The following is an 11,397-nucleotide window of genomic DNA, read 5'->3' on the forward strand; positions in this document are numbered from 1 at the left end:
AATTATGTGTACCTTTGTATTTACCAGTATATTGTATCTAGAGAGTGCGTTGGGTACATTGAACACAAATACTGGCCTAACCCATCTAAACTCAGATCTAACATGCCCTTCAAGAATGCAATCCGGAGCGATGTTGCCAACACTGACAAGGGTCCGGAAAACCAAAATATAAGAAAAATCACAAAAACATTGGTAAAAATTGGCATCGACAAAACTAAGATACCACCAAAATATTAGTAAGAATTGGCAAACATCGGCTATGCCAAAAAATCACAAAAACAGGATAAAATCAGGATGCTCGCAACACTAATCTAGAGTACAGGCATGGTCAATTTATCATATAATGACACTTATACAACTTGAAGCTTCAAAACCTCAAGGTATTACATAACAGACCCTGGTTTATAGGTTTTTGCTGGTTACACGTTTAATTGCACCAATATAAATAACTTGTAATGTACTCTTACAGCTCCAGGTGGATAAGATGTTGAGTGCATACTTGCCAAAACTAAAATGAAAAAAAACAACATCGGACCTCTAATGTCAAGAAAAGGGAACAGATAATCTAAATAAACTAGCGTAGATATATCTTAAGCTCAGATCTTTTAAGCACCTGGAGGTTTGCCCCTTTATCCCTCTGCTGGGTGATTTAATCATCTCAGAGCTTACATCATGTCTTCTTGTTGTTCTGTTTTGCTACATGCTACTTGCTCAAATACTTAATTAGGCCTGTCACTGTTCTATTTTGCTACGACCTAATCGCCCTGATATAATTAGATGTGTTGAATGATTATAACATAGACAAAGCACTGTAAGTATAAGACACCACCTTATCTAGTTTTGGCCTCTCTGTAAGCTTCCAACAAGTTCAGAGTTCGAACATCGAAACTAGACTTAACAAATTATGAATCAATTAAGCGAGAGAAGAAAGAAAGAACTACATGAGATTTGAGCATATTCAAAAACCAACTTCAAAATCCAGCATGCAATTAATGATGCAATGGAAGGTGAGCTTGGAACTTACAAAGCTTTGCTAGAGTCCATATGGTCATTTTCTGCCCACACTGTGCAAGCAACCAAATAATAGATGCCAACTGCCAAAAAATTTCCTTCTAAGGTTTAAGATGCAGAAAAGAAAACCCAAGAACTGGAGAACTGGAGATCTGTTTATCAAATAATGTACCTTCATAGTGGTAGCTGGATCGCCTGAAAAGAGTTCTCGGAGCTTGGCAAGCAATCCATTAACAAATGAAAGCACCAATCTAATGATAGAAAGTGCATAGGCCTCACTAATTGCTTCATAATTTACAAGGCTGCAGTCTTGTTCAAGTCCCCTGGCCAACATTAAATCTCATAAATCAGTACTTATCAATCTTTCACTTGGATCATTTTTTTAAAGCCTTGGAAAGGCACATTCTGCTGGAAACAGTCTGTTCAATACTAGGAGGTGCTCAAAATCAAAATAAATAAATAAACGAAGCAAAATATTTGACGATTCGTGCAAGGGTAGAAATAATAATCGAGTGAAATGACCTTACAGAACATCCTTCAATGTGGCTACCGAGATAAAAGAAACAGGAATGTATTCATATGCCTGGAAAATGTTGAGAAAGAGAGAGCTTGTTACCTTTGCAAAATGTTCTTGTAGAAGAAAACTGCAGCCAGGTATACAAGGGCTAAGTATGATACAAAGGTAACCAAGCTGCAACAAAATTCCACAACATTGTCAGGCGTTATCCATCTTTATCAGTGACATATTTCAGTAAATAATCAAGAAAAAGTTCTAGACCTGAAATGCAAGTCCTGGGTAAAGGATGAAGATATGACACAAAACGAGCCGATTCCAAACATTAATGCTGATTTCGGAGTATCCTTCCACATGATCAAATCAGCTGGAACACCACTAGCATTTAACCCCGTGCTATTTGAAATAATGATTAGTTCAATAATCAGTTTTTTAGTTAGAATAGCCCTCTAACTAAGTAAGCTTAAGAAAAGTATCTCACCATTCAGTCAGATCAGATTGGGCCTCCTTCAATCCGCTCCGTCTGTAGATCGAACCTGATAAATTAAATAAATATAATGCGTGGAATAAAAAAAAAAAAAAAAAAAGTTAGTGGATTATGTGGGCCTTCGCATGAGAGCCACATGCCCTAACCACTCTATCCTCTATCACCATTACATAGCATGCAATCCGTAACAGCGCCACTTAAATTTTGCATCAAGCTAACATATGTAACTCAGTTCAGAAAGCCAGCGTTTAATTCTGCAATGAATGTTCATTGAGCTTTACCTTTCGTGGCTTGAAAATGAAAAAGCTGTGTCTGTTTTCCTCACTGCCACCGTTTTCCGAATTTGTCAGCGCGATTCCATTGTTTATCTCATTCTCTGAAACTGTTTGTGTGATGCCAACAGAGCGAGTTCCGAGAGGGAAACAGAGCACCCACTTTGCAGAATTCATGGATTTCCCCCAAATCCATCTTGTCTCCTTAATTTCCACAGAGGTTGCCACCAAACACCCCACAAAAATGGCGACCCGAATCGCTAGTAGTCCCAAATTTTAAAATGCTGGAATTGGACCCAAGGGCAAGGGTTTCTTCCTGAAAATGAGAACCAGTTTGAGGAACAAAATGGCAAAGATATATAGAGAAGTAGAGCTGAGCAGGAACGGCCATGAAGATCCCCAGGCATTATGATCCCATCTAAAGTGCACAATTAAGGCATGATCCGCGAGCCCAGTTGTATTAGTATCCAAATCATAAGCCATCTACCGATCTAGCTTAGTAAACTAAGCGATGCTAACAAGCAGGATATAAAGAAGTGGAAACTAAAAGCAGCCACCCAGCTCTCAGTCCCGGCTGCTCCCGCCCCGTCACAGAGCCGTAGTTGCAGGTCGAACAACGCATTTCGCAGGTGCTCTACGGGTATAGATCCAGATCTAGTTGCAGTCGAGGATCCTGTGTATAGAGAAGACCCATTCGAATTCAGAGCGAGGGCTTTGACAGGCGAGTTTGAGATTAAATTTGAGTCCCTGTGTTTGGTTTTCCCGTGTAGGGTTGTTAACAGAACGTGCGACGAAGGCCCCAAAATTTTTCTCCATATTTTCACCGTGCAGTCATCCGACCCAGTGAAGATCAACCCGTCCCGCCCGACAGCAATGGCGTTTACAACGTCATCATGAGCCTGAATCGTTTCGACGCACTTGAGGTCCGAGACTCGCCATACCTTCACAGTCATATCTGAGGAGCCTGAATACAAGAAACCATTGGTGTAAGCCAGACAGCATATCGCGCCCACATGCTTCGGGGACTTAGGGTTTTCAGTACCGCTTGACCAACATCCAAAAACGTCGCGCTTCGGCTTCATCCAGCGATGTATGTAATCCAGCAGCATGAGTATTGTGGCTATTCGCTTGTGGCCATCCCCAGAACTCGAACCAGAGCGGCCTCACACACGGATTTCGTGGTCTGTGTGGGCGCTGAAAAGCTTGTCCTCTGTAACTACTATTGCTCTCACCATTCCGCAGGGCCGAGGAAACAGCACCTAGTACCTCGGAATAACAGATGTTGAACCATGATGCATCATGGCATGCACCAGCTGCCAACATGCACAACCTTGTAACAGGGAACCAAACCTTAGCATACCCCTGCAGATAATACGAATCGAATTAATGTTAACATTAAAACCAGACCGTTGACGGTTAGCGATAATGCAGCAGGGGTAAAACCAATTTAAGCTATGCTCGAGCCTCTTCTGCCTCGGGAAGAGGCCAAATAAGATCGCAAAGTCTCAGGTGGAAATGGAACTTAGGTTATCTGGGCACATCGGCGCACAGGGCATTTGCAAACCTTAGCATAATCACCGAATAACCCTCGGCAGCGACTAAGAACTAATGCTATATCCCACTCGAACGATTACTATAGTCGCTGCCGAATGCCACCTGGATGTTTGCCCCTTTATCCCTCTGCTGGGTGATTTAATCATCTCAGAGCTTACATCATGTCTTCTTGTTGTTCTGTTTTGCTACATGCTACTTGCTCAAATACTTAATTAGGCCTGTCACTGTTCTATTTTGCTACGACCTAATCGCCCTGATATAATTAGATGTGTTGAATGATTATAACATAGACAAAGCACTGTAAGTATAAGACACCACCTTATCTAGTTTTGGCATCTCTGTAAGCTTCCAACAAGTTCAGAGTTCGAACATCGAAACGAGACTTAACAAATTATGAATCAATTAAGCGAGAGAAGAAAGAAAGAACTACATGAGATTTGAGCATATTCAAAAACCAACTTCAAAATCCAGCATGCAATTAATGATGCAATGGAAGGTGAGCTTGGAACTTACAAAGCTTTGCTAGAGTCCATATGGTCATTTTCTACCCACACTGTGCAAGCAACCAAATAATAGATGCCAACTTCCAAAAAATTTCCTTCTAAGGTTTAAGATGCAGAAAAGAAAACCCAAGAACTGGAGAACCGGAGATCTGTTTATCAAATAATGTACCTTCATAGTGGTAGCTGGATCGCCTGAAAAGAGTTCTCGGAGCTTGGCAAGCAATCCATTGACAAATGAAAGCACCAATCTAATGATAGAAAGTGCATAGGCCTCACTAATTGCTTCATAATTTACAAGGCTGCAGTCTTGTTCAAGTCCCCTGGCCAACATTAAATCTCATAAATCAGTACTTATCAATCTTTCACTTGGATCATTTTTTTAAAGCCTTGGAAAGGCACATTCTGCTGGAAATAGCCTATTCAATACCAGGAGGTGCTCAAAATCAAAATAAATAAATAAACGAAGCAAAATATTTGACGATTCGTGCAAGGGTAGAAATAATAACCGAGTGAAATGACCTTACAGAACATCCTTCAATGTGGCTACCGAGATAAAAGAAACAGGAATGTATTCATATGCCTGGAAAATGTTGAGAAAGAGAGAGCTTGTTACCTTTGCAAAATGTTCTTGTAGAAGAAAACTACAGCCAGGTATACAAGGGCTAAGTATGATACAAAGGTAACCAAGCTGCAACAAAATTCCACAACATTGTCAGGCGTTATCCATCTTTATCAGTGACATATTTCAGTAAATAATCAAGAAAAAGTTCTAGACCTGAAATGCAAGTCCTGGGTAAAGGATGAAGATATGACACAAAACGAGCCGATTCCAAACATTAATGCTGATTTCGGAGTATCCTTCCACATGATCAAATCAGCTGGAACACCACTAGCATTTAACCCCGTGCTATTTGAAATAATGATTAGTTCAATAATTAGTTTTTTAGTTAGAATAGCCCTCTAACTAAGTAAGCTTAAGAAAAGTATCTCACCATTCAGTCAGATCAGATTGGGCCTCCTTCAATCCGCTCCGTCTGTAGATCGAACCTGATAAATTAAATAAATATAATGCGTGGAATAAAATAAAATAAAATAAAAAAGTTAGTGGACTATGTGGGCCTTCGCATGAGAGCCACATGCCTTAACCACTCTATCCTATATCACCATTACATAGCATGCAATCCGTAACAGCGCCACTTAAATTTTGCATCAAGCTAACATATGTAACTAAGTTCAGAAAGCCAGCGTTTAATTCTGCAATGAATGTTCATTGAGCTTTACCTTTCGTGGCTTGAAAATGAAAAAGTTGTGTCTGTTTTCCTCACTGCCATCGTTTTCCGAATTTGTCAGCGCGATTCCATTGTTTATCTCATTCTCTGAAACTGTTTGTGTGATGCCAATAGAGCGAGTTCCGAGAGGGAAACAGAGCACCCACTTTGCAGAATTCATGGATTTCCCCCAAATCCATCTTGTCTCCTTAATTTCCCCAGAGGTTGCCACCAAACACCCAACAAGAATGGCAACCCGAATCGCTAGTAGTCCCAAATTTTAAAATGCTGGAATTGGGCCCAAGGGCAAGGGTTTCTTCCTGAAAATGAGAACCAGTTTGAGGAACAAAATGGCGAAGATATATAGAGAAGTAGAGCTAAGCAGGAACGGCCATGAAGATCCCCAGGCATTATGATCCCATCTAAAGTGCACAATTAAGGCATGATCTGCGAGCCCAGTTGTATTAGTATCCAAATCATAAGCCATCTATCGATCTAGCTTAGTAAACTAAGCGATGCTAACAAGCAGGATATAAAGAAGTGGAAACTAAAAGCAGCCACCCAGCTCTCAGTCCCGGCTGCTCCCGCCCCGTCAGAGAGCCGTAGTTGGAGGTCGAACAACGCATTTCGCAGGTGCTCTACGGGTATAGATCCAGATCTAGTTGCAGTCGAGGATCCTGTGTATAGAGAAGACCCATTCGAATTCAGAGCGAGGGCTTTGACAGGCGAGTTTGAGATTAATTTGAGTCCCTGTGTTTGGTTTTCCCGTGTAGGGTTGTTAACAGAACGTGCGACGAAGGCCCCAAAATTTTTCTCCATATTTTCACCGTGCAGTCATCCGACCCAGTGAAGGTCAACCTGTCCCGCCCGACAGCAATGGCGTTTACAACGTCATCATGAGCCTGAATCGTTTCGACGCACTTGAGGTCCGAGACTCGCCATACCTTCACAGTCATATCTGAGGAGCCTGAATACAAGAAACCATTGGTGTAAGCCAGACAGCATATCGCGCCCACATGCTTCGGGGACTTAGGGTTTGTCGACTTAGGGTTTTCAGTACCGCCTGACCAACATCCAAAAACGTCGCGCTTCGGCTTCATCCAGCGATGTATGTAATCCAGCAGCGTGAGTATTGTGGCTATTCGCTTGTGGCCATCCCCAGAACTCGAACCAGAGCGGCCTCACACGCGGATTTCGTGGTCTGCGTGGGCGCTGAAAAGCTTGTCCTCTGTAACTACTATTGCTCTCACCATTCCGCAGGGCCGAGGAAACAGCACCTAGTACCTCGGAATAACAGCTGTTGAACCATGGTGCATCATGGCATGCACCAGCTGCCAACATGCACAACCTTGTAACAGGGAACCAAACCTTACCAAACCTTAGCATACCCCTGCAGATAATACGAATCGAATTAATGTTAACATTAAAACCAGACCGTTGACGGTTAGCGATAATGCAGCAGGCGTAAAACCAATTTAAGCTATGCTCGAGCCTCTTCCGCCTCGGGAAGAGGCCAAATAAGATCGCAAAGTCTCAGGTGGAAATGGAACTTAGGTTATCTGGGCACATCGGCGCACAGGGCATTTGCAAACCTTAGCATAATCACCGAATAACCCTCGGCAGCGACTAAGAACTAATGCTATATCCCACCCGAACGATTACTATAGTCCCTGCCGAATGCCAGATGGCAGGGACTAATAATAATGGTTATATTATTTTTCTTCTCTACATCATTTCTATAATCTTCTAATTATATTGACAAGTACTCTAAAATTTATTATAGAGAAAATATTTTAGTGTTAGTAAATGAGTATAAACGTTTTAACCTAAATTTAATATAAGAGAAAAATTGTATTATTTGTAAAAAGAAATATTGTATTTATTATTAGTAATATTAATATCAACTCTACTAAAAAAATTAATAAATAATAAATTAATTCAATTTAATTTATTAATTTGTTATATTATAATTTTTTGTTACAAATATTTTTTTTTAAATCATAATAGGTATATCACATTAAAATAAATTAAAATAATAATGATTCATACATATAATTAATAAACATATAGAAATTATATATATATATATATATATATATATATCTCTCTCTCTCTCTCTCTCTCTCTCTCTCTCTCTCTCTCTCTCTATATATATATATATATATATATATATATATATCGAGTATGCCCTAAAATTGCTTCCTCTAACGCAAGGAAATGGGTTAAAGACTTAGAGGCATTTAGCAAGAGTGAAAGTGTTAATTTCAAGTGGCGTGTTTTTCCTTAAATAATAGAGATGAATCAACCTACAATTGCTAGGAGTGATCATAATGCCCATTACTGGTTTGACAACTAAGTTATGATGGTTACAATTGCTATCATAAACACAAAAACATGCATATCATATATCACTACTACATGAAAGGGTGTTTTGAGACATTTATTTAAGACAAAAATATCATTTCGTTTTAAAATTTATTTTTGTCTCAACTAATTTACCTTTTAATTATTTTAAATAAAAAATAGCTTGCAAACCCTTTTGCGAAAGAAATGGCATCTGGGCTTATGAGAATTGCTTTGGAATGCGAAAGGACGACTGGGGGAAATTGTTTTAGGAGCCAATTTGGACCAGGTATTGCAAACGGCCGAAAGACATGTTATTCCATGAGGAGAAATGATACAAAGACTGATTCCCAGTTTTTGGGCATAGTCCAGGCCATTTCCATGGGCATTGGGGTGCTTTCGTTGGAAGAGGGATCAAAGTGGGAACTCATGTACATGACAACCAGGTTTGAGAGAGTAGTGTGTTTCATAGATTCTAAGGGCTTTTACATCATGAATCCTGATGGTACTAGAGGACCGGAGTTGACCATTTTTCTTTTGAGGATTTAGATCTTTGTGTTCTATTTTGTTACATTTACAAATTTAATTCGTGATTATATATATATATATGAATTGATTTACAAGATTGTAAAATTGTGTAAGACCGAAACTTCCAAATTTATATATTCAATGTCTGCATTATGTTTCATACTTGATGTTCATGTGCCCTCAGTATCTGGATGTAGTTGCAGGTGGGCACAATCAAATTTTTGTATAATAAGATTTTTCTAATTGTTGGAATTCCCCAACACAAAAAGAGTTTTACTGATTTGAAATTAAAAATAAAACAATAAAAAAACCTTTTCAAAACCAAAACCACTAGTTAAAATTCCATAGAATTTCTCCTTCTTGTTCCTCCTTGTTCGCTTAACATCTGCGAGAGAATGTTTGTAGCTTTGATTCAAAACAATTTGAACTGTCTACTGGATTCATCATTCACATAGGGGTTATTAGGACATGGACTGGTATGAGTAGAAAAACAATGCCTCCCAATGCCATGGTTGACCTATGGTTCATAATGTTGGTGTGTTTCTGAAGAAGAAACTCGTTGCGCCTCTGTCGAGAGCCTGATAATGGTTTAAGATACATTTCTTCTATGGTTGGGTGATTTCGTGCCCTCCATGGGTGGAGATTAATGGAATTGGGATCTCGCTAATGAAAGCAATGTCACTGACCCAACACAGGGACAGGGTCGACAAGGAACTGGTTGAGGCCACTTATCTGAGCACAGATAGTGTTCAAACCATCACGACTTTTGATTTCAAGGTTTTTTATGATGAAGAAACCCTATTATTCTAGAATTCTCTGGAGAGGTTGAACATGAGTCTGGTCATTCGAGGGTAGGCGGAGGTACCAAAAGTAGGGTAGAATCCCAATTTATTATAGCTTAGTGCATAATTTAGGGCTTATAGCTATGGGAAATATCTAGTACTATGGTCGAACAAAGGCTTCAGGAACAATAAAGGTGTGCTTATCATGGGATGTGATTGTTTTAAATAAATTCTCTTGGATGAAGGAAATTAAAGGCTTGGATGAGGGGTTCTTACCATTAGCAATTGCAAATGGTGTTCCCAAATCCTATAAGTTCCTATTTCTTTTTCCTTGTAATTTCCATGTTTTACTTCCTAAAATGGTGCTCTGTAAGTTTTTACTAAATGCGGGTTGTCCTTTGGCATGCATAATAAACATAGCTGGCAGATGTCGAGCTTTACTCGGTCATTCAACATCATTAATGGATGAAAAGGTAAAAGTATATAGGGGTATGACATCGGATGAAAGAAAATCAAATAATATGTAAATGAACATTTCCTTGAGAAGCGTCTTTCGTAAACAATTGCTTAGCCCTGGTGCTTATGTGGGAATCCTTTGTTTCTTAAATAAAAAATTTAGAGTGCTGATTTTTACAACTCTTTGGGGTGTAAAGATGTATTCAAATGTGTATTCCATTGGAGGTGGAGCTCCAGGGCACCCCTGTCTAACAGTATGTTGTAGAAAGTAGAAATAATCCATGGAAAAGTGGTATCAAAGATCATGGGTTGGTTACACCCCAACACCCTGGTTGGGATTCATAAGTCAAGGCAACCGCTACTTCACCATAACAAAGGATGTGTATGGAGCTTGTAAGTCCTATTTATTTATTCTAATCATATTTATTAGACAATTTCTTAGCCCTCATGCCTATGTGATAATCCTTTGTTTTTTAAATAAAAAAATTAGGACACTGATTTTTACAGCTTTTTGGGTTGTAAACATGTACTGGATGTGTCTTTTGTGGGAGGTGGAGCTCCAGGGCACCCCTAACAAAAAGTATGCTGTAGAGAGTAGAAATAATACATGGAAAAGTTGGTATCAAAGGATTGTGCGTTGGTTACGCCCCAACCCCCTGGTTGGGATTGACAAGTACGGCAACTGCTACTTTACCAGAATAAAGAATGTTGATGGAGCTTGTAAGTCCCATTTATTCACTCTTTGTATTAATTCTTAGGGGCAACCATATTATTTGTATGAAAAATAATGTATTGGGTTCATAAAAAAACAATAATCGTATGGGATTTATGAGAGACTAAAGTTTGAACACGCCCTTTGTAGAATCAATAAATTTTGGATTACTTCAATTATGAAAACAACTTCCACAACCTGAATATCACTTTTGAATTCGAAATGTAATGGTTTGGTCATCGTTATTGGATAAAAAAATGAATTTTATCAATGTACATTGGGAAGGGAACTAAAACATGGTTTCATTAAAATTCCTTGGGAGAAACTTAGCCTCCCATAATGGTACCCTGATATTTGCTTATGCATGGGTAATGACAACATTTTCTAATTTAATTATCAAAGGTTAGGGCTTAAACTTGACTCCATGCTTACTAGTCACCCACATGTTCACCTTGGCTTAGGATGCTTGCACCATCTCTATATGAACTTTTGATCATGATTGTCTGGCCACATATAATTTCTGTCATAGTGGTTCTGCCAGTTGTTTGGGTCACTCTCTAGTTCACGTCCTTGAAAGGATCCTAGAATTTTGAGAGCAAAAAATTATGAAAATTTATAAGATCTGAAGTTGGAAGGCTAGCAAACTAGGGATATTCATACTTTTTATTAATTAGACTTATTAGATATATTCCCTTAAAATTGGAGTTCACCATATGCATAATAATCTCAAAAGATAAATGGACATTGTAGTATATCACTATCCTACTATCCATAAGACACCCCTTGTGGAGGTAAAATTTTATTAGCATTATTGTTGAGATGATGTTGTAAGATTTACTTGAGTCCAAGGCTGACTTCACTTTGTAATCACTATTATTGTGCTATTAGGTTCAAAAATCTTAAATCCAACATAGTCAACACTCAATTATTTTATACCCATACAATTAATGTTGACCTAATCATTGTA

At 39.0% G+C, this 11,397-nt stretch overlaps 2 protein-coding genes across 2 annotated transcripts; both read right to left on the reverse strand.

Moving 5' to 3' along the window:
- Positions 1-989: 989 nt before the first annotated feature.
- LOC149140023 (reticulon-like protein B21) lies at positions 990-2,461 on the reverse strand. The gene is made up of 6 exons (XM_089450879.1): positions 2,338-2,461; positions 2,007-2,061; positions 1,790-1,921; positions 1,628-1,702; positions 1,184-1,334; positions 990-1,094 (listed from the first exon to the last, which is right to left on the reverse strand). Exons 1-6 carry the CDS (start codon positions 2,459-2,461, stop codon positions 990-992), a joined length of 642 nt encoding a protein of 213 aa, XP_089307005.1.
- Positions 2,462-4,338: 1,877 nt separating this feature from the next.
- On the reverse strand, positions 4,339-5,214 carry LOC149140024 (reticulon-like protein B21). The gene is made up of 4 exons (XM_089446994.1): positions 5,117-5,214; positions 4,955-5,029; positions 4,511-4,661; positions 4,339-4,421 (listed from the first exon to the last, which is right to left on the reverse strand). Exons 1-4 carry the CDS (start codon positions 5,206-5,208, stop codon positions 4,383-4,385), a joined length of 357 nt encoding a protein of 118 aa, XP_089303120.1. The 5' UTR covers positions 5,209-5,214; the 3' UTR covers positions 4,339-4,382.
- Positions 5,215-11,397: the final 6,183 nt, after the last annotated feature.

Source organism: Pinus tabuliformis, chromosome X (assembly GCF_031772625.1).
Source record: "Pinus tabuliformis cultivar Carrire ecotype Pingquan chromosome X, CPIR1, whole genome shotgun sequence".
Lineage (NCBI taxonomy): Eukaryota > Viridiplantae > Streptophyta > Pinopsida > Pinales > Pinaceae > Pinus > Pinus tabuliformis.

Coding starts and splice junctions, on each gene's coding strand:
- LOC149140023 (XM_089450879.1), bottom strand. CDS start 2,461: ATGAATTCTGCAAAGTGGGTGCTCTGTTTCCCTCTCGGAACTCGCTCT. Junction 2,062..2,337: donor AAATTCGGAAAACGGTGGCA/GTGAGGAAAACA, acceptor TTAATTTATCAG/GTTCGATCTACAGACGGAGC. Junction 1,703..1,789: donor ACCCAGGACTTGCATTTCAG/GTCTAGAACTTT, acceptor ATTTTGTTGCAG/CTTGGTTACCTTTGTATCAT.
- LOC149140024 (XM_089446994.1), bottom strand. CDS start 5,208: ATGTGGAAGGATACTCCGAAATCAGCATTAATGTTTGGAATCGGCTCG. Junction 4,662..4,954: donor TACAAGAACATTTTGCAAAG/GTAACAAGCTCT, acceptor AATGTTGGCCAG/GGGACTTGAACAAGACTGCA. Junction 4,422..4,510: donor ATCCAGCTACCACTATGAAG/GTACATTATTTG, acceptor ATTTTTTGGAAG/TTGGCATCTATTATTTGGTT.